At 50.4% G+C, this 22,193-nt stretch overlaps 3 protein-coding genes across 3 annotated transcripts in view; 1 reads left to right on the top strand and 2 right to left on the bottom strand.

The window, feature by feature from the left end:
• NUP188 (nucleoporin 188) overlaps window positions 1-11,512 on the bottom strand; it is a 62,916-nt gene extending 51,404 nt beyond the window's left edge. Inside the window, exons 1-3 of the mRNA XM_032165351.2 lie at window positions 11,446-11,512; window positions 6,680-6,734; window positions 2,643-2,716 (exon numbers count right to left, since the gene is read on the bottom strand). Coding sequence (XP_032021242.1) covers window positions 2,643-2,716; window positions 6,680-6,734; window positions 11,446-11,477 — 161 coding nt within the window. The 5' untranslated portion in view covers window positions 11,478-11,512. The remainder of the gene's footprint in view (window positions 1-2,642; window positions 2,717-6,679; window positions 6,735-11,445) is intronic.
• Window positions 11,513-11,563: 51 nt separating this feature from the next.
• Window positions 11,564-13,669, top strand: DOLK (dolichol kinase). The gene has a single exon (XM_032165352.2). It carries the CDS (start codon window positions 11,896-11,898, stop codon window positions 13,510-13,512), a length of 1,617 nt encoding a protein of 538 aa, XP_032021243.1. The 5' UTR covers window positions 11,564-11,895; the 3' UTR covers window positions 13,513-13,669.
• Window positions 13,670-17,469: 3,800 nt separating this feature from the next.
• Window positions 17,470-22,193, bottom strand: part of PHYHD1 (phytanoyl-CoA dioxygenase domain containing 1) — a 22,350-nt gene continuing 17,626 nt past the window's right edge. The window contains 6 exon segments of the mRNA XM_032164759.2: window positions 17,470-17,515; window positions 17,612-17,738; window positions 18,479-18,595; window positions 18,681-18,809; window positions 21,387-21,428; window positions 21,990-22,010. Of these exon segments, the coding sequence (XP_032020650.1) occupies window positions 17,470-17,515; window positions 17,612-17,738; window positions 18,479-18,595; window positions 18,681-18,809; window positions 21,387-21,428; window positions 21,990-22,010 (482 nt within the window).

Raw genomic sequence — 22,193 nt, 5'->3', positions numbered from 1 at the left:
GAAAAGAAAAAAAGAAAAAAGGAAGGACATGCCCAAACGACAGAGGCCAACCTAAAAGAATGCCCAATGGCCAAAGCTGAAACAAGGTATAAACAAAATATGAAATAAATAAAATAAATATATTTGAGTCCACACTGATATAAACTAATGAATAAATAAATAGGCTAGGGAGGGGCCAGAACAATGGCTCATGCCTGTAATCCCAGCACTTCGGGAGGCCGAGACAGGAGGATAGCTTGAGGCCAGGAGTTTTGAGATCAGCCTAGACAACAAAGTGAGACCCTCATCTCCAACAAAAATGAAAAAAATTAGCTGGACATGGCTATATTTAGTACATACTTCCAAAAAATAAAATAGGAAAAGAGAAAAAAGTAACTTTACAGAGGAGAAACTTGGCAAATGCCTCCTTAACTGAGTGACCAAGATTAACATCACCAGTGATTTCATGTGGACAGCATGTACTCTCTGCTATGATGTGGTAAGAAGGGTAGCTAGGCCAGGCGCAGTGGCTCACGCCTGTAATCCCAGCACTTTGGGAGGCTGAGGCGGGCGGATTACCTGAGGTCAGGAGTTCAAGACCAGCCTGACCAATATGGTGAAACCCTGTCTCTACTAAAAATACACAAATTAGCCAGGCATGGTGGCATGCACCTGTAGTCCCAGCTACTCGGGAGGCTGAGACAGAATTGCTTGAACCCAGGAGGCAGAGGTTGTAGTGAGCTGAAATCGCGCCACTGCACGCCAGCATGGGCAACAAGAGTGAAACTCCATCTCAAAAAAAAAAAAAAGAAGAGCACCTCACCTCTGTGTATTCTTCCCTAAAACTCACAACCTCAGTCTAATAATAAGGAAAACATCAGACAAACTCAAATTGGGGGCATCCTACAAAATAACTGACCAGTCCTCAAACCTGCTCAAGGTCATGAAAATCAAGGTAAGACTAAGAGATTGTCACAGCTAAGAGGAGACTACAGGCGCTTGACAACTAGGTTGGATCCTGGAACAAAAAAAAGATAGTAAAGAAAACAGTAGGCTGGGTATGGTGGCTCACGCCTGTAATCTCAGCACTTTGGGAGGCTGAGGCGGGCAGATCACTTGAGATCAGGAGTTCAAGGCCAGCCTGGCCAACATGGTGAAACCCCGTCTCTACTAAAAATACAAAAATTAGCAGGCATGGTGGTGGGCACCTGTAATCCCAGCTACTCAGGAGGCTGAGGCAGGAGAATCGCTTAAACCCAGGAGGTGGAGGTTTCAGTGAGCCAAGATCGTGCCACTGCACTCCAGCCTGAGTGACAGAGGGAGACTCCATCTCAAAAACAAAAACAACAACAACAACAACAAAAAATAACAGACACTGGGGGCGGGACTGGTGGCTCACATCTGTAATTCCAGCACTTTGGGAGGCTGAGGTGGGAGGATCCCTTGAGGTCAGAAGTTCAAGACCAGCCTGGCCAACATAGTGAAACTCCATCTCTACTAAAAACAGAAAAAAATTAGCTGGGCATGGTGGCGGGCACCTGTAATCCCAGCCACTTGGGAGGCTGAGGCAAGAGAATCACTTGAACCCAGGAGGTGGAGGTTGCAGTGAGCCGAGATTGTGACACTACACTCCAGCCTGGGCGATAAGAGCAAAACTCCATCTCAAAAAAAAAAAAAAGAACAGACACTGGAACGAGACCACCAGGCTCAAATCCTGGTTCTACCACTTACTAGCTGTGTGACCATGACAAGTTACTTAACCTCTTTGTGCCTCAGTTTCCCCATTGGTAAAATGGAAACAATGATAAGAGTACCTAAATGTGATAATATAGTGATTATCTTTTTAAAAAGTCCATGTATTTTAGATACATAGTCAAGTATTTGCAGATAAAATAACAAGGTATCTGGAATTTACTTCAAGGTAATTACGGGGGAAGAATTAACAGACAGATGAATAACAAGGAAAAGTTCATCGTTAACCTAAGAGAATGAAAATGGAAGGTAAGGATGTAATACTTTCAAAAGAAGTACAAAAGTAGAAGGGAAATGAGGGTGACTTAGACTATAATGCATAACAGAATGAGATCTGGACTAGGAGTCAAGATCAAATAAGCCCAGCCCTACAAGCTGCATTCTCTTTATTTGTAACTACTTTATATTTTATTACTATGTTTTCCACTACCCAATAAAAAGATCTATATATTCACCCAAAGAATAAAAGTAGTAACTATCTCAAAGGGGTGTTGTGGGGATTAAATAACTTTTGATAAGTCAGGTGCTTAGAAAAATAATTGTTACATAGTTAACACTACACAAGTGTCAGTTGTTAGTATCATCCTTCACTGCTATCTCCCACCAGTTAGTGCTCACATAGACACTGTGGAGTCTGAATAAATATTAGGAAATTCATTGTTTAATAAATTCTCATCCCCACATATAGGTCATAATTATATTCTACAATACTGTATTTCTAGAAGGAATTTCCTTTTCTTTCAGTCAACAAAAAAACAAATGTACCCTACTGTTTTCCACTGGTAAACTAAATTGTATTATCTCTGGTATACATAACCCTACAATATCATCAAAGCATATAGGAGGATGGTTTCATCCATGCCAGCTTCCTTAGGGGAATTACTTTAACCAGACACCTGGAATTGCCATACCTGGGAGGTTTGTAGTAAGAAAGCCCCTCTAACAATCGCCGCCAATGTTTATTCAGTTCTGCCTCAATCTGACTCTGGAAAAGAACAAGGCATTTATACAAATGCAGTATTTTTTTTTTTTTTTTTTTTTTTGAGATGGAGTCTCACTCTGTCACCCAGGTTGGAGTGCAGTGGCACAAACTTGGCTGACTGCAACCTCTGCCTCCCAGGTTCAAGTGATTCTTGAGCCTCAGCCTCCGGAGTAGCTGGAATTACAGGTGCCAGCCACCACACCCAGCTAATTATTGTATTTTTAGTAGAGATGGGGTTTCACCATGTTGGCCAGGCTGATCTCGAACTCCCCACCTCAGGTGATCTGCCCGCCTTGGCCTCCCAAAGTGCTGGGATTACAGGCGTGAGCCAAGGCACCCGACTGCAAATGCAGTTTTTTGTGGTTTTGTTTTTTTTTTTTTGAGACGGAGTCTCACTCTATTGCCCAGGATGGAGTGCAGTGGCGCAATCTTGGCTCACCGCAACCTCCGCCTCCTGGGTTCAAGCAATTCTCCTACCTCAGCCTCCTGAGTAGATGGGACTACAAGCACGCCACCAGGCCGGTCAGTTTTTTTGTATTTTTAGTAGAGATGGGGGTTTCACCATATTGGCCAAGCTGGTCTTGAACTCCTGACCTCGTGATCTGCCCGTGTCAGCAAAGTGCAGAGATTACAGGTGTGAGCCACCACGCCCAGCCCAAATGCAGTTTTATTAATAATCAGACTCGGCCAGGCACAGTGGCTCATGCCTGTAATCCCAGCACTTTGGGAGGCTGAAGCAGGCGGATCCCCTGGGGTTGGGAGTTGAAGACCAACCTTACCAACATGGAGAAACCCTGTCTCTACTAAAAAATACAAAATTAGCTGGGCGTGGTGGTGTATGCCTGTAATCCCAGCTACTTGGGTGGCTGAGGCAGGAGAATCACTTGAACCTGGGAGGCAGAGGTTGTGGTGAGCCGAGATTGCACCAATGTACTCCAGCCAGGACAAGAACGAAACTCCGTCTCAAAAAAAATAAAAAAATCAGATTCCAGAATCACACTAAGTATTACACATTCCTTTGAGTGTTTTTAATATGCATTTTTCCCCACAGTTGAAATCATTTTGAATACAGAATTCTGTAACCTTCTTTTCTTTGCTTAACATTATAACATAATGACTTAACCTTATTATGAAAGTCTTGATAAACATACTTTCAAGTTGCTGCATAATACTTGTATCTAGTTGGTAGATCATAATTCATTTATCATTCCTCTGTTTGATATACTTAAGCTGACTGGAATTACTTAATAATATAAATGATGTTGTGGTGAAGTTTTCTTTGTTGTTTTTGGAGACAGGGTCTTGTTCTGTCACCCAGGCTGGAGTGCAGTGATGCAATCATGGCTCACTGCAGCCTTGATATCCTGAGCTTAAGCGATCTTTCCACCACAGCCTCCTGAGTAGCTGGGATTATAGCTGCCCATCACCACAGCCAGCTCACTTTTGTATTTTTAGTAGAGATGGGGTTTCACCATGTTGGCCAGGCTGGTCCTGAACTCCTGATCTCAAGTGATCCGCCCACCTTGGCCTCCCAAAGTGCTGGGATTACAGGCATAAACCACCACGCCTGGCCTGTGATAAAGTTTTATGTGCAAAACTTTTTCAGGAATTTTTTAAAGATACATTCCTAGAAGCAAAATTATCAAATGAAGGCGTATCAAAAAATGCTAAGGCTCTAAAATAAGTAACATTAATTCTGTTAATGATAGTAACAACAATAAATGAGTGTCATCTTAACACTTTATCTTCACAGGGTCAGAACACCCAAGAATCAACATGAAGAACTGTCCTTTATTGATTATATACTTAGAAATGGCCTAGAAACCAGGCCAGGTGCAGTGGCTCACATCTGTAATACCACCACTTTGGGAGGCCAAGGTGTGTGGATCCTTGAGCCCAGGAGTTTGAGACTAGCCTGGGCAACAAGGTAAGACCCCATCTCTACAAAAAATACAAAAATTAGCCAGGCGTGGTGGCTAATTTCTGTGGTCCCAGTTGCTCAGGAGACTGAAGATCACTTGATCCTGGATATCGAGGCTGCAGTGAGCCAAGATTGCGTCACTGCACTCCAGCCTGGTGGACAGAGCGAGACCATGTCTCCAAAAAAAAAAAAAAAGACTAGAAACCCCTGCCTCTATGATCAAGGCTTGAGAACCTTTTTTTAAATTTTATTTATTTATTTATTTGTTTTTGAGACGGAGTTTCACTCTCATTGCCCAGGTTGGAGTGCAATGGCGCGATCTCAGCTCACCGCAACCTCCACCTCCCAGGTTCAAGCAATTCTCCTGCCTCAGCCTCCCGAGTAGCTGGGACTACAGGCATGCACCACCGGCTAATTTTGTATTTTTAGTAGAGACGGGGTTTCTCCATGTTGAGGCTGGTCACGAACTCCTGACCTCAGGTGATCCGCCCGCCTTGGCCTCCCAAAGTGCTGGGATTACAGGCGTGAGCCACCGTGCCTGGCTGAGAATCTTTCTTAGGTTGAGGTAGCAGAACGATATTTGTACCCCTACTCTCGGCAGCCAATCAATGAACACAGGTATCTTTTCATAAAAGGAATCAATGAAATACAAAGGTAGATTTAGAAGACTTCAGCGGCTAGGCTAGGTAGTCTCATTTCAGCAGAGAAGTAGGGAATGCATAATGTTTATAAAGCTTTTTGCTTTTTTGAGCTGGGGTCTCGATATGTCTCCCAGGCTAGAGTTCACTGCAGCCTCAACCTCCCAGGGTCAAGCAATCCTCCCACCTCGGACTCCTAAGTAGCTGGGACTACAGACATGCACCACCATGCCTGGCTAATTTTTTTAAAATTTTTTTGTAGAGACGGGGTCTTGCTACGTTGCCAGGACTGGCCTTGAGCTTGTGCACTCAATTGATCCTTCCGCCTTGGCCTTCCAAAGTGCTGGGATTACAGGCAGGAGCCACTGCATCTGACCATGTTTATAAAGTTTTAGGAATAAAAAAAATTGTTTACACCAGGCACAGTGGCTCATGCCTGCAATCCCAGCACTTTGGGAGGCTGAGACGGGCAGATCACCTGAGGCCAGGAATTGAAGACCAGCCTGGCCAACATGGTGAAACCCCATCTCTACTAAAAATACAAAAATTAGCCGGGCATGGTGGCATGCATCTGTAATCCCCCGCTCCTTGAGAGGCTAACGCAGGGAATCACTTGAACCCAGGAGACAGAGGTTGCAGTGAGCCACGATCGTGCCACCGCACTCCACCCTGGGCGAGAGACAGACTCAGTCTCAACAACAACAAAAAAAAACGTAGCCGGGTGTGGGGCTCATGCCTGTAATCCCAGCACTTTGGGAGGCTGAGGCAGGCAGACCACCTGAGGTCAGGAGTTCGAGACCGACCTGGCCAACATGGTGAAACCCTGTCTCTACTAAAAATATAAAAATCAGCAGGGCGTGGTGGCAGGCACCTTTAATCCCAACTACTGGGGAGGCTGAGGCAGGAGACTCACTTGAACCCAGGTGGCGGAGGTTGAGGTGAGCCAAGATCGAGCTACTTACACTCCGGCCGGGTGACAAGAGTGAAACTCCATCTCAAAATAAATAAATAGGCCAGGCGTGGTGGCTCACGCCTATAATCACAGCAATTTGGGAGGTCAACGAGGGCAGATCACCTAATGTCAGGAGTTCGAGACCAGGCTGACCAAAATGGAGAACCCCCATCTCTACTAAAAATACAAAATTAGTCAGGCTTGGTGGTGCATGCCTGTAATCCCAGCTACTCGGGAGGCTGAGGCAGGAGAATCGCTTGAACCTGGGAGGTGGAGGTTGAGGTGAGCCGAGATCACGCCATTGCACTCCAGCCTGGGAAACAAGAGCGAAACTCCGTCTCTAAATAAATAAATAAATAAATGCGTTTACTTCCTACATTAAAAAAAAAAGTGTTTTTGTAACAAAAGCTACACAAAGAAACCCAGAGAACCCACTTAAGAACACCACCACTTACCAGCTCTCTCAGAGCTGACCTTCCAAGCAGAATAGTCCACAGTTCTCTACTGCTCCTGCAAAATGAGAGACCAGAGGTAATTTTCCTCTTTTTGATCATACAAACTTGTACACTGCCTCACAGCCATTTTGTCTACTCTCTAAAAGCAAAAAATCTCAATATACAAAACAATTTGTTAAATTTTTGGAAAGTAATCTTGTTATATAATAACACTGTTAGGGCCGGGCACGGTGGCTCATGCCTGTAATCCCAGCACTTTCGAGGCGGGCGGATCACGAGGTCAGGAGATCGAGACCATCCTGGCTAATACCGTGAAACCCTGTCTCTACTAAAAATACAAAAAATTAGCCGGGCATTGTGGCGGGCGACTGCATCCCCAGCTACTTGGGAGGCTGAGGCAGGAGAATGGCATGAACCCGGGAGACAGAGCTTACAGTGAGCCGAGATGGTGTCACTGCACTCCAGGCTGGGCGACAGAGCAAGACTCCACCTCAAAAAATAATAATAATAAAAATTGTTAGAAGTTTAATGTTCAAAATAAAAATTAGGAAACTGAAACATAAGATTTTAACCTGGTCAGGCACAGTAGCTCATGCCTGTAATCCCAGCACTTTGGGAGGCTAAGGTGGGTGGATCACCTGAGGTCAGGAGTCTGAGACCAGTGTGCCCAACATGGCCCCATCTCTACTAAACAAAAACCTTGTCTCTACTAAAAATATAAAAATTAGTCGGGCATGGTGGTGGGTTCCTGTACTCCCAGCTACTTGGGAGGCTGAGACACAAAAATCACTTGAACTCAAGAGATGGAGGTTGCAGTAAGCCAAGATCACACCACTGCACTCCAGCCCGGGTGATACTGTGTCTCTGTCTCAAACAAACAAACAAAAAAGGAAATTCTCTCAGTAAATAGTTATTCAAAAAAAAAAAAGTTACTAAAAGGACAGAGATTGTATTTTATCAGATCACCTAGAATAGTAATCTGTAATAATCAACACTGCTTAGAAAGCCTATCTGCAGAGAGAGAAGGGATGAAAAGGTCCTAAAATATCCTTAACATTTTGCAAAAAGAATGCAAGCTATGGCTGGACGTGGTGGCTCACGCCTGTAATCCCAGCACTTTGGGAGGCCGAGGTGGGTGGATCACGAGGTCAAGAGATTGAGACCATCCTGGCCAACAAGGTGAAACCTCGTCTCTACCAAAAATACAAAAATTAGCTGGGCATGGTGGTGCGTGCTTGTAGTCCCAGCTACTCGGGATGCTGAGGCAGGATAATCGCTTGAACCCGGGAGGCAAAGGTTGCAGTGAGCCGAGATCGCATCACTGTATTCCAGCCTGGCGACAGAGCGAGACTCCTTCTCAAGAAAATAAGAATGCAAGCTATGTTAACTACAAGTTTTGTAAAACTGAAAAACAGGCTGGGCATGGTGGCTCACACCTGTAATCCCAGCACTTTGGAAGGCCAAGGCAGGAGGAGTACTTGAGCCCTGAAATTTGAGACCAGCCTAGGAAACATGGCGAATCCCTGTCTCTACAAAAAAATACAAAATTAGCTAACGTGGGCCAGGCACAACAGCTCACACCTGTAATCCCAGCACTTTGGGAGGCTGAGGCGGGCAGATCACTTGAAGTCAGGAGTTCGAGACTAGCCTGGACAACATGGTGAAACCCCATCTTTACTAAAAATACAAAAATTAGCTAGGAATCGTGGCACACGCCTGTAGTACCAGCTACTTGGGAGGCTGAGGCATAATAATCACTTGCACTCAGGAGGCGGAGGCCCACCTGGCAGGGTGACACAAATACCACAAAAAAAATTAGTAGTGGGCCGGTGTCTCACCTTTTAGGAGGCTCCACCAAGCCCCAAAGGGCGAGGCTGCAGTGAGCCATAATCACAAGTGATCAAGGAGGACCCCCTGAGCCCAGGAGTTCGCGATTAGCCTGGGCAATACAGTGAGACCTTGTCTCTACAAAAAATACAAAAATCAGCCAGGCATGGTGGCGTGTGCCTGTAGTCCTAGCTACTTTGGAGACTGAGGTGGGAGAATCAATTGAGTCAGGGAGGCAGAGGTTGCAGTGAGCCGAGATCCTGCCACTGCACTCCAGCCTGTGTGACAGAACAAGACCCCTTCTCCAAAAAAAAAAAAAGACTAACTGTAACACAAAGCACTCGCTCTGTTTTAAAATTGTCAGCCTGTAATCCCAGCACTTTGGGAGGCCAAGGCCAGCAGATCACCTGAGGTCGGGAGTTGGAGACCAGCCTGGCCAACATGGTGAAAACCTGTCTCTACTAAAAATACAAGAAATTAGCTGGGCGTGGTGGCGGGCGCCTGTAATCCCAGCTACTTAGCAGACTGAGGCAGGAGAATCCTTTGAATCCAGGAAGCAGAGGTTGCAGTGAGCGAAAATCGGGCCAGTGCACTCCAGTCTGGGCGACAACAGTGAGACTCTGTCTCAAATAAATAACTAGTCTTTCAGTATTTTCTCATCAAAAGAGGTTTAAACACAACTAAAATTTATACATCTCTTTCCTACTGGTTAATGCTTTAAAAGCAACTTCAGTTCTGCTCAATGAATAGCCACCAACTCCCACATGGCACACTGGAATCACTAATCATTTTTCTGATAACAAGACAGTATTCAGGCCGGGCATGGTGGTTCATGCCTGTAATCCAGCACTTCAGCACTTCAAGAGGCGGAAGAGGGCAGATCACTTGAGGTCAGGAGTTCCAGACCAGCCTGGCCAAAATGGTGAAACCCTGTCTCCACTTTAAATACAAAAATTAGCCGGGTATGGTGGTGCACACCTGTAGTCTTATCTACTGGGGAGGCTGAGGCAGGAGAATCACTTGAACCTGGGAGGCAGAGGTTGCAGTGAGCCGAGATCGTGCCACTGCACTCCAGCCTGGGCAACAGGAGCGAAAAAAAAAAAAAAGGAAGGAACAGTAGTGACAACACTGCCCCAACACTGCTAGCACAAAACGGCAGGGGAGGAAAAAGCAAACTGCTCCTCACAAGGTTCATTCCTTGTCCGGTGAAACTGCAAAGAGGTCTCAATTCCAGCTGAGAGGTGAAGGAAGTGGTATCAGAGAGCATGGGCAATATGTGTAATAAGTATTTACTGACAGCCTATCATGCATGCTCTTCTAGGTGCTGAGAATACAGTGGTGGCCAGGCGCAGTGGCTTACACCTATAATATCAGCACTTTGGGAAGCCAGCAGGATCACTTAAGCTCAGGTGTTCGAAACCAGCCTGGGCACCATAGCTAGACCCACATCTCCAGAAAGCATCTAAAAAAAATTAGCCAGGTGTGGTGGTGCACACCTGAAGTCCCAGCTAATCGGAAGGCTGAGGTGAGAGGATCACTTGAGCCCAGGAGCGACCCATATTGCAGTGAGCCGTACTGCGCAACTGCATTCCAGCCTGGGCAACAGAGCAGGATCCTGCCTCACCAAAAAAAAAAAAAGAGAGAGAGAATACAGCAATGAACAACATAACAAAAAAGTGGGGAAAACGGTTGGGCGCGGTGGCTCATAGCTGTAATCCCAGCACTTTGGGAGGCCAAGGCGGGCAGATCACGAGGTCGAGAGACTGACCATCCTGACCAACATGGTGAAACCCCGTCTCTACTAAAAATACAAAAATTAGCCGGGCGTGGTGGCGGGCGCCTGTAGCCCCAGCTACTTGGGAGGCCGAGGCAGGAGAATCGCTTGAACCTGGGAGGCGGAGGTTGCCGTGAGCCGAGATCGCACCACTGCACTCCAACCTGGGCGACAGAGGGAGACTCCGTCTCAAAAATAAAAAAAGGTCGGGAAAACACACTGCTGGCACAGGGAAGGGTAAGAGACAGGGATGTTTAATTTTAAGGAGGGAGGGTGGTGGGAAGAACGAAGACCTTCGAGCTGCAATGTGGAAGACAGAGGGAGGCGTGGTGGTCTGGTTATAGCACTGGAGGCACGCAGACTTCAGCCTGAATTCTCTCTTTATCACTTAGCTAGCTCTGAGCCGGACTTCTGAGTCATCTGAAATAGAAGGCGCCTCTCGGAGTTGCGAGAATTGAATGAGATAACTCTTGGGAAGCGCTCCACCAGGGTCTGACGCTAGAAAGCACTTTGTCAGAATTGTAGCTTTCGTACATAATATTTCATCTTCTTGTCCCTAAAGCCTAGTTCAATCCCTGAAATCTCTTGGAGGATTTGCACATGCTGGCTGACTGATTCAGTGCAAGAAAAGAACGATTCGAGGCGCGGAGAGGGCAGAAGCCGCAAGCGTGGCTCTGCTCAACGCGAAACAAAATCCTAACAAGAACAGATCGCGGGAGAGGTTGGGGAGCCAGCAGAGCGCACTCGACGCCGGGGCAGGACACTGGGAGCCTGCAGCAGGGACGTGGGTGGGGGGTACCCCAGGCGACCGCAAAGCTCCCCGTGGCTCGAGGGAGCGTCACGGCCGGAGAAGGAAGCGCGGGTGGGGCGCTAAAAGACGCGCCGGAGGCGAGAGAGGAGGAAGGCAAATGGCCCTGGGTGAGGAGACGGGAGGCCGAGCGCGGAGAGAAGAGGTGAAGAGCCGGCCCCCCTCCTGAAGAAGACTTCAGATCCCCGCGCGCGGTGACCGTCTGGACGTAACCGCCTCCCGTCTCGGTGCCCGTCCACCCAGCCGGGGTTGGCCCTGCCACCGTCGCCACATCCCGCCTCCAATTCCCGCCCCGCTTCCGCTCGGCTTTGACCCCGCGCTTCACAGCCACCCCGGTCCACTCGACCCGCTCCGCACCTCACACACAGCCCGCCTGCGGCCGCCGCCATCTTCGCGCGCGCGCGCGCGCCCTAACCCCGCCCCCAGACGCCGTGCCCACGTGACCGCTCGCCCCCGGCTCTGGAGCGTGGGCGGGGATTTCGTCACGTGACGTTACCGCGGGGCGGTGCCAAGATGGCGAGGCCCAAAGAGGTGAGGATCCGGCAGCGGGGGCGGCTGTAACTGAGAGGAAGGCTGCAGAGTGGCGACGTCTACGCCGTAGGTTGGAGGCTGTGGGGGGTGGCCGGGCGCCAGCTCCCAGGCCGCAGAAGTGACCTGCGGTGGAGTTCCCTCCTCGCTGCTGGAGAACGGAGGGAGAAGGTTGCTGGCCGGGTGAAAGTGCCTCCCTCTGCTTGACGGGGCTGAGGGGCCCGAAGTCTAGGGCGTCCGTAGTCACCCCGGCCTCCGTGAAGCCCCAGGTCTAGAGATATGACCCGAGAGTGCCCATCTCCGGCCCCGGGGCCTGGGGCTCCGCTGAGTGGATCGGTGCTGGCAGAGGCGGCAGTAGTGTTTGCAGTGGTGCTGAGCATCCACGCAACCGTATGGGACCGATACTCGTGGTGCGCCGTGGCCCTCGCAGTGCAGGCCTTCTACGTCCAATACAAGTGGGACCGGCTGCTACAGCAGGGAAGCGCTGTCTTCCAGTTCCGAATGTCCGCAAACAGTGGCCTACTGCCCGCCTCCATGGTCATGCCTTTGCTTGGACTAGTCATGAAGGAGCGGTGCCAGACTGCTGGGAACCCGTTCTTTGAGCGTTTTGGCATTGTGGTGGCAGCCACTGGCATGGCAGTGGCCCTCTTCTCATCAGTGTTGGCGCTCGGCATCACTCGCCCAGTGCCAACCAACACTTGTGTCATCTTGGGCTTGGCTGGAGGTGTTATCATTTATATCATGAAGCACTCGCTGAGCGTGGGGGAGGTGATCGAAGTCCTGGAAGTCCTTCTGATCTTCGTTTATCTCAACATGATCCTGCTGTACCTGCTGCCCCGCTGCTTCACCCCTGGTGAGGCACTGCTGGTATTGGGTGGCATTAGCTTTGTCCTCAACCAGCTCATCAAGCGCTCTCTGACACTGGTGGAAAGTCAGGGGGACCCAGTGGACTTCTTCCTGCTGGTTGTGGTAGTAGGGATGGTACTCATGGGCATCTTCTTCAGCACTCTGTTTGTCTTCATGGACTCAGGCACCTGGGCCTCCTCCATCTTCTTCCACCTCATGACCTGTGTGCTGAGCCTTGGTGTGGTCCTACCCTGGCTGCACCGGCTCATCCGCAGGAATCCCCTGCTCTGGCTTCTTCAGTTCCTCTTCCAGACAGACACTCGCATCTACCTCCTAGCCTACTGGTCTCTGCTGGCCACCTTGGCCTGCCTGGTGGTGCTGTACCAGAATGCCAAACGGTCATCTTCTGAGTCCAAGAAGCACCAGGCCCCCACCGTCGCCCGAAAGTATTTCCACCTCATTGTGGTAGCCACCTACATCCCAGGTATCATCTTTGACCGGCCACTGCTCTATGTAGCCGCCACTGTATGTCTGGCGGTCTTCATCTTCCTGGAGTATGTGCGCTACTTCCGCATCAAGCCCTTGGGTCACACTCTACGGAGCTTCCTGTCCCTTTTTCTGGATGAACGAGACAGTGGACCACTCATTCTGACACACATCTACCTGCTCCTGGGCATGTCTCTTCCCATCTGGCTGATCCCCAGACCCTGCACACAGAAGGGTAGCCTGGGGGGAGCCAGGGCCCTCGTCCCCTATGCCGGTGTCCTGGCTGTGGGTGTGGGTGATACTGTGGCCTCCATCTTCGGTAGCACCATGGGGGAGATCCGCTGGCCTGGAACCAAAAAGACTTTTGAGGGGACCATGACATCTATATTTGCGCAGATCATTTCTGTAGCTGTGATCTTAATCTTTGACAGTGGAGTGGACCTAAACTACAGTTACGCTTGGATTTTGGGGTCCATCAGCACTGTGTCCCTCCTGGAAGCATACACTACACAGATAGACAATCTCCTTCTGCCTCTCTACCTCCTGATATTGCTGATGGCCTAGCTGTTACAGTGCAGCAGCAGTGACGGAGGAAACAAACATGGGGAGGGTGAACAGTCCCCACAGCAGACAGCTACTTGGGCATGAAGAGCCAAGGTGTGAAAAGCAGATTTGATTTTTCAGTTGATTCAGCTTTAAAATAAAAAGCAAAGCTCTCCTAGTTCTAATTTTGCTGATATTTGTTTTATTATTTTATTTTTTTTGAGACCGTTTTGCTCTTGTTGCCCAGGCTGGAGTGCAATGGTGTGATCTTGGCTCACCGCAACCTCCGCCTCCCAGGTTCAAGCGATTCTCCTGTCCCAGCCTCCTGAGTAGCTGGGATTACAGGCATGCGCCACCATGCCCAGCTAATTTTGTATTTTGAGTAGAGACAGGGTTTCTCTATGTTGGTCAGGCTGGTCTCGATCTCCCGACCTCAGGTGATCCGCCCACCTCGGCCTCCCAAAGTGCTGGGATTACAGGCGTGAGCCACCATCCCAGCCTTGCTGATATTTAAAAAGAAAAGAGTCTTAAGGGATAGTCCAGCAACTCAAAGAACCTGAGTGTGCTATAGAGCCCCCGCTTTTGCCCTGCAGCCTCGGAGGAGGCCAGAATGGACACTGGAGGGAGTAAAGCATAATGGTTAACACTTTAGTCTCTGGGTCAAACTAATCTGGTCAGAATCCTTGGCTGTACAGCTTCTTACTAACTTTGTGACCTTGAATGGCCGGGCACGGTGGCTCATGCCTGTAATCCCAGCACTTTGGGAGGCCGAGGTGGGCGGATCACCCGAGGTCGGGAGTTCAAGACCAGCCTGACCAACATGGAGAAACACCATCTACTAAAAATAGAAAATTAGCCAGGCGTGGTGGCATATGCCTGTAATCCCAACTACTAGAGAGGCTGAGGCAGGAGAATCACTTGAACCTGGGAGGCAGAGGTTGAAGTGAGCCGAGATCGCGCCACTGCAGTCCAGTCTGGGCAACAAGAGCGAAACTCCGTCTCAAAAAAAAAACAAAACTTTGTGACCTTGGGTGAGTCACTTAGCCAGGCTGAACCTCAATTCCCTTGCAGATGGGAGTAATGACAGCCCACACCTCACGGGGTGTTGTGAGAGTCCAGCCTAGAGCCCACCCTTGATAAGCAGTCAGAAGGGGAGTCATTTTTACCAAAGACCAGTCCTCATCTTAGTGAAAAGCCGAAAAGCTGGGCAAACCACTTGGAAACCAGAGTGACCTGGGCTATACTGGCTTCTCCTGGAAAAAAAAAAAAAAAAAAAGAAAGAGCAGAGGGCTAGGAATTACTGAAGGGAGAGGTGGGTCAACTTTGGCGGGGTTGAGGGAGGATCAGATCCTGCTTGGCTGGATCTTGTTTTAGTCAACCCCACCCCGCCTCTGGTGTCCCACTGAGTGGTGTCCATAGAGAAAGATGGGCTGAACAGCACCAGGACCTCATCAAGGGGTCCTTCTTAAGACCTTTCACGTTCTAGTCCTATCCAAACATGTGTTTGTCTTTTCCCAAGGTAGGAAAGATCCACAGGGGCTGGGGAAGTTTCCTGAGAGGTAAATGACTCTATGAGGGGTCCACGCTGCAGCCTTGCTCTCTGGAAGGACAGGCTCTGGGACTGCCTCATTCCCCACCCCATCCCCCAAGGCTAGCACAGGGCACTGACAAGGAGCAGGAAATCAGTAGATTTGGGAGTCCATCTGCACGTGTCCCTCCCAGAATTGTACACTGCACACATAGTGAATGGATAAACATTTTCCGTCACTAGGAAGATAGCACAGCAAGAGTCCTGAGGCTGGACAAGGTTCTCCCTTTCTCCCCAAGCTTGGGAAGACGTCAGAGGAAGTGAGAGCTTTGGTCCACCAAGGCCAGAAGCCCGGAGCAGAGCTCCAGGGAGCGAAGCTTCTGCTTGAGAATCACTGCCATGTCCTTTCCCTCAGAGGAGAGTATTGAGACATTTCTTTGGGACTCAACGGAGACACTTCCCTTCCCTCAGGCTCCCTCCTATTGCTTGCAAAAGGAGACAGCAAAATGTTGGGGAAAGAGCACCAGCTTTGCCCCACGGACTCCCAGGGTGGCCTTGGGAAAGGGCTCTATCCTCTGGGCCTTGGGTTGTCCACGTATACAGTTGGGAGATAGGCTACATCAGGGTCACAAACTCAAATGACTGCCAAGGCCAATCAGGTAACACAGTAAACAACAACAGAGGACCACACTGAGCCTCTAAGCGAGCTCCAGCCAGTAGCTACCATGCTAGACTGTAGGCCCCGTGTTGTCAATTGCATGCTCATTCGAGGAAGCTTAGGAACCTGGATTGTTATGTGGAATCTTCAAGTTTTTTCTTAAATGCTGAGGACTGGCCAGGCGCAGTGGCTCACGCCTGTAATCCCAGCACTTTGGGAGGCCAAGGCGGGTGGATCACTAGGTCAGGAGTTCAAGACCAGCCTGGCCAAGATGGGGAAACCCTGTCTCTACTAAAAATACAAAAATTAGCCGGACGTGGTGGCAGGGGCCTGTAATCCCAGCTACTCGGGACACTGAAGGAGAGAATTGTTTGAACCCGGGAGGCAGAGGTTGCAGTGAGCTGAGATCTTGCCACTGCACTCCAGCCTGGGTGACAGAGCGAGACTCTGTCTCAAAAAAAAAAAAAAAAATGCTGAGGCCCAGACAAAATGTGTCTGTGGGCTAGAATCAGCCTGTGTTCCCCAGTTTGTAGCCTCTGGGCCAAACCTCAGCTAAGGAGGTTTTAGATTTGGCAGTTGTTCTGAAGGTCTGAGTGCCTGCCAAGCATGCCCAAACAGGAAGGGCCCCTGAGGGCCCTAGTCTGGCCCCCTTACTGGACATGGGAGGAAACAGGCCCAGAGGAAGGAAAGGCCCTGGCCTGAGACCAGAGAGCAAGTTGCTCACAGAGCCAGGACTAGAACCTGGAACTCTGGATTCCTAGCTCTGGGCATCTCTGCTCCCCAAGAAGAGAAGACGAGGCAGTGTCAAGGTTAGGAGCACGGGCTCTGCATGAGGCTGACCCTGCTGAACAACCGAGCAGCCATGTGACTTGGGCAGGTCATTTACCCCTCCTTGGCTCAGCATCGTCTTCTGTAAGTGCAGATAGTAATGGCACTTACCTGTCTGAGTGAGGATTCCATGAGATAAAGCCTGTGAAGGTCTCAGCACAGTGCGGGGCACACAGTCACTGCCCACTAAATGTTACTTATTAAAATCATGCAAGCCACGCCAAGCAGGGCTGGGGTACCTGGGATGCATTTTAGCATCTTGTCTGGAAAGCAATTTTTTTTTTTTTTTTTTGAGATGGAGTTTCGCTTTTGTTGCCCAGGCTGGAGTGCAATGGCGTGATCTCGGCTCACCGCAATCTCCACCTCCCAGGTTCAAGCTACTCTTCTGCCTCAGCCTCCCGAGTAGCTGGGATTACAGGCATGGACCACCACGCCCGGCTAATTTTTTGTATTTTTAGTAGAGACAGGGTTTCTCCATGTTGATCAAACTGGTCTCGAACTGCCGACCTCAGGTCATCCGCCCGCCTCGGCCTCCCAAAGTGCTGGGATTACAGGCGTGAGCCACTGCACCCAGCCTGGAAAGCAGTTTTCTTCTCTGGAAAGCAATGCTGCTTGGGAAAGAAGGCTCAGTAGGGAAGCTGCATTCTGAAGTCGTTTTTATTCGATAACTAACACCATAATAACCAGAGTTCCATCTGAGAGGAGAGGAGAGTGAGAAGGGGTCAGAACCCTTTGGTGGCTGAGAAGCCTCCTCAAGGCTATGTTGGGGCAGTAGGGAGGCAGAGAGGTGAAGATCTTAGGGAAGCCCCTGATCCAGCCTAGGCTGCTGCCCACAGGGCAGGAGGAAAGCCCAGGAGGGGAGACAAGACCTCCCTGTTGCAACCAGGAGGCTGAGCAAGGCACTGGTGTTTGCAGCCCACAGCTTCACCCAGGAGGGGCCAGCGCTCCTGCCCTGTGAGAGCCTTTAGGTGTACAGTGGGGGAAAGGGCAGTTAAGCTGTTGGCTGGAGCCTGCAGAGGATAGAGGAGAAACAACCTTGAGGTGCAGGGTCACTGCTCCCAGCCTCCAGGGGACTGTCGGGCGCACACGCCCACCCTGTCACCTACCAGTTCTCTGGGCTCCAGGTGGTGCCAGAGGCCTCCATGAGGTGGAAAGTGTAGGCCTGGCGCGAGCGGTCAGAGAGGTTCTGCTTGCTCTTGTGTACCACTTCTCCGTGAATGAGGACTAGGGCCCCTGGCAGAGACACAAGCAGGTCAGGAAGCCACCAGCCCCACATCCCCCCTCCCCAGGGCAGGAAGGGACATGAGCCCTCCTCCCTCCAGTGGTTTTGTGGCCCCCCATCCATCCCCATTCCCTTCCCTGAAAGCTCAAGCATCTGCAGCCTCCTGCAGGGTCAGAAGCTAAGCTATTGAGATGCATGTTCCTCTGGGATCAAGTCCCCTCTGCTGTGGACTGTGGCCTTGACAAGCCTGAGGAAGGGCTTCCCCTCCTGAGGTCTTTGCAGGATCAGGCAGAAGCCCTCTGTCCTGTGCCAGTCCACTGGGACCTCTCCAGTGATGCTGAGTTAGACATTGGTTTTCCCTTTTCATAAGAAAAAGGGCCCGCCCAACAGCCAACATTTGTTGAGCAGTTTGTTGAGCAGTGGCTATGCACTAGGCAGACTCTATGTCAACATATTTATCATCTCACTGACTTTCCACTTTACGTTTGGGGAAATTAAGGCTCAGGGAGTCAGTCATTTGCCCAGAGAAACAGCCCATAAGTAGCAGAGTGTGGATTCCAGGGTGATCTGGGTCAGCCTGCAGGAAAACCTGCTGCTTCCTGACTTCCCAGCGCCCATCCAGCCCCTCCTCTTTCTGTGACTTCACTGCCCTCAGATGACCCAGAGGGCAACCTTTTGGACGCTGGGTAGTCGAGCAAGCACAGACTGATGGACTCAGCCCCCTGCCTCTCTGCCCTCTGCATCTGCCTACCTCTCTGCACTGGAGTGGGCACAAAGAGGCTGTTATCCCGGGCTGGCTCTGACCCGAGGAAGCTGGTACCAGGCGCTGAGCCAACAAGGGCCCGGACCATCCTTCTTGACACGCCACCTGCAGGCCAAGATGGAGAGCCTTAAACTCCTTCTTTCTCAAGGTCCCTCTCCCTAGGGGGTGGGCAGAAGAGACAGTTCCTCACTGGTGTGGGAGCCAGGGATGAACCAGAGACAGCCGTTCTCCAGCGTAGCATCCTCCACTGCGATCCACACGCCCAGCACCCGGCCCAGGGGCTCCGTGTACAGGAAGGAGGCATCCTGATGAGGGGAGACTACAGCAGGCCCACCGAGGGTGAGGAGCCCATCCTTTTGCCTGTTCCCACCTCACCTTGGCCTCATTACCATTCCTCAGTCCTCTGGGTGCTCTCCAGGGCCAGGCTTCCCATGATCAGTCAGAATCTCACCACTTCCTGGCCCAGGACTCTAAGGCAAGCGATTTCACTTCTCGAAGCCTCAATTTCCTAAACCGTGAAGTGGCTCCAACAACAACCTACCTCACAGGGTGCTGGAGGATTCTATGTGATGATGTATGAAAAGTGCTTAGGGCCCAACAATATAATCGCTTGATATAAAGTAGCGCTACTGTTTAATTCCAGTGAGATAACTCAAGCCACCCTTCTTAACCAGGGACAAGCGGCCTCCAGCCACCAGATGGTTCACCCAGTGGCCTAAGTTTGGGAGGTTGGGGCTTGGCGCGGTGGCTCACACCTATAATCTCAGCACTTGGGGAGGCCGAGGCAGGTGGATCACCTGAGGTCAGGAATTCAAGACCAGCTTGGCCAACATAGTGAAACCCCGTCTCTACTAAAAACACAAAAATTAGCCATGTGTGGTGGCAGGCGCCTGTAATCCCAGCTACTTGGGAGGCTGAGACAGGAGAATTGCTTGAACTCGGGAGGCAGAACTTGCAGTGAGCCGAGACTGTGCCACTACACTCCAGTCTGGGTGACAGAGCAAGACTCCTTCTCAAAAAAAAAAAAAAATTTGGGGAAGTTGGGTGCAAAGTGGGGAGATGCTAAGATCAGGCATCCACATTTATTATTATTATTATTATTATTATTATTATTATTATTATTATTATTATTTTGAGACAGAGTCTGGCTCTGTCGCCCAGGCTGGAGTGCCGTGGCACGATCTTGGCTCACCGCAACCTCCGCCTCACGGATTCAAGCGATTCTGCTGCCTCAGCCTCCCGAGTAGCTGGGATTACAGGTGCCCGCCACCACGCCCAGCTAATTTTCGAATTTTTAGTAGAGAGGGGGTTTCACCATGTTAGCTAGGCTGGTCTCAAACTCCTGACCTTAGGTGATCTGCCCCCGTCGGCCTCCCAAAGTGCTGGGATTACAAGTGTGAGCCACCACTCCTGGCCAGCATCCACATTTTTAAAAACCTCCCCACACGATGCTAGGGTACAGTTAGGATGCAGAACCACCGAACGAAGGAACATGGTCCTCAACAACGGAATAAACAGGCTGCTGTCTCACCTCCTTCCTTCCTGGGCAACTGCGTGTTTTCTGAATACCAAACTTTAAGACAGACCTCCAAAGGAACATTTGAAACAGAAGGGGCTTTGAAACATTTGGGAGAGGAATGGTGGGAGGAACTGGGAGAGCTGGACTCAGGCAGAGAAGGCTAAGGGTGGGGATGGTCATCCCTTTGGGGAACTGCGTGCAGGCTGAATGGTGGAAGAAGGTGGTCACAAGGAGGCCGACTTGGGCTCATGCAAGGAAGGAAAGGGCTTCCTGGGAGGGGGTGAGCTCCCCGTCACCAGAGGTATTTGAGCAGAAGTAGATAATCACCTACCAGGGAGGCTGTAAAGGGTGACTGCATGGTGTAGGGTGTGGAACTAGATCAGCAATTTCTATGCTGAATTCGCCCTCCAGCAAAATTGTTAGAAACACAGATTGCAGGGCCGGGCGCGGTGGCTCATCCCTGTAATCCCAGCACTTTGGGAGGCTGAGGTGGGTAGATCACCTGAGGTCAGAAGTTTGAGACCAGCCTGGCCAACACGGTAGAACCCCGTCTCTACTAAAAATAGAAAAAATTAGCTGGGCGTGGTGGCAGGCACCTGTAATCCTAGCTATTCGGGAAGCTGAGGCAGGAGAATCACTTGAACTGGAGAGGCGGAGGTTGTAGTGAGCCGAAATTGTGCCATTGCACTCCAGCTTGGGTGACAAGAATGAAACTCTGTCTCAAAAAAAAAAAAAAAACAGATTCCCAGGCCCATGCAGCCCTACTGGCTCAAGATCTCAGGGACTAGGGCCCAGGAATCTGTTTTTTGTTTGTTTGGTTTGGTCTGGTGTTTTTGTTTGTTTGGTTTTGAGACAGAGTCTCACTCTGTTGCCCAGGCTGGAGTGCAGTGGTGTAATCTTGGCTCACTGCAACCTCTGCTTCCTGGGTTCAAGTGATTCTCCTGCCTCAGCCTCCTGAGTAGCTGGGACTATGGGTGTGCGATACTACACCCACCTAATTTTTGTATTTTTAGTAGAGATGGGGCTTCAGCATGTTGGCCAGGCTGGTCTCGAATTCCTGACCTCAGGTGATCCGCCCGCCTCTGCCTCCCAAAGTGCTGGGATTACAGGCATGAGCCACCACGCCTGGCTTAGGAAATCTATATTTTTAACCAGCTGGGGTTGCTGGCAGGCTCAGGACCCACTATATCAAGGACGCAAGGTTTCCCTACAAATCCACTATCAGAGGAAGGAATGGAAGGTGGCTACTCCTCTCCGGCCCAGGCTCCTACAGCAGACAGGAGCAAGCGCTTTCCCTCCTTCTAAAGATCTGAGAACCACTGCTGTCTTAGATGTCCCACCCATGGCCTTTTCAGGGGCCCTCAGCCCTCAGCTCACCTTCACCGCCAAAGTGAGGTTGCTGCAAGAGAGAGGAAAAGCCTGGTGAGGACAGAGGAGAGCAGAGAGGGACTGGGCTTGCTGAGACTCACAGGATGCTGCTGCTCTGGCCACAGGCATTTTCCTCTCAGGATTCCACATCAACACCCAGCTACTGAGCACCTGCCGTGTGCCAGCCCCAGGAGGGATGCAAAGAAAAAACCCCCACCCCTGCCCAACAAGCTCCTAGCATGTGTAAGCGCACACATGCCTAACAAGATCACAGAGCAGAGCAGGGCAAGGACTGGAGGGAGAGGCTAGGACACAGGACAGCAGTTAAGCCTTCCAGCCCCAGAGTCAGATGGGTCCTTCTTTTCTCAGGGGTTCTGGAAGGCTTCTTAGAAGAGGTGGCACTGAGCTGGCCCTTGAAAGCTGGGAGCACAGCATTTCAATTGCCAAAGAAGGGAGGAGGGAGGCCGAGGGAGGCCTGGGGATGACACTCTCTCCTACCACCAAATTTTTTTTTCCTTCCTTTTCGTGGAGAACGGGGTCTCGCTATATTGCCCAGGCAGGTCTCAAACTCTTGGGTTCAAGCTACCCTCCCACCTCTGCCTCCCTGAGAGCTGGGATTACAAGCGTGAGCCACTGCGCCTGGCCAAATTTTTCTTTTTTTTGAGACGGAGCCTTGCTCTGTCCCCCAGGCTAGAGTGCACTGGAGTGATCTGCACTCACTGTAACCTCCACCTCCTGGGTTCAAGCAATTATCCTGCCTCAGCCTCCTGAGTAGCTGGGACTACAGGTGTGTGCCACCACGCCTGGCTAATTTTT

This window comes from Hylobates moloch, unplaced genomic scaffold (assembly GCF_009828535.3).
Source record: "Hylobates moloch isolate HMO894 unplaced genomic scaffold, HMol_V3 SCAFFOLD_10, whole genome shotgun sequence".
NCBI classification, from domain to species: domain Eukaryota; kingdom Metazoa; phylum Chordata; class Mammalia; order Primates; family Hylobatidae; genus Hylobates; species Hylobates moloch.
Note: the sequence above shows the minus strand (reverse complement) of the source record. Positions and strands in the feature narration are given on the sequence as shown.

Bases quoted from the DNA above. Each gene is read 5' to 3' on its own strand.
- DOLK (XM_032165352.2), top strand. From the start codon at position 11,896: ATGACCCGAGAGTGCCCATCTCCGGCCCCGGGGCCTGGGGCTCCGCTG.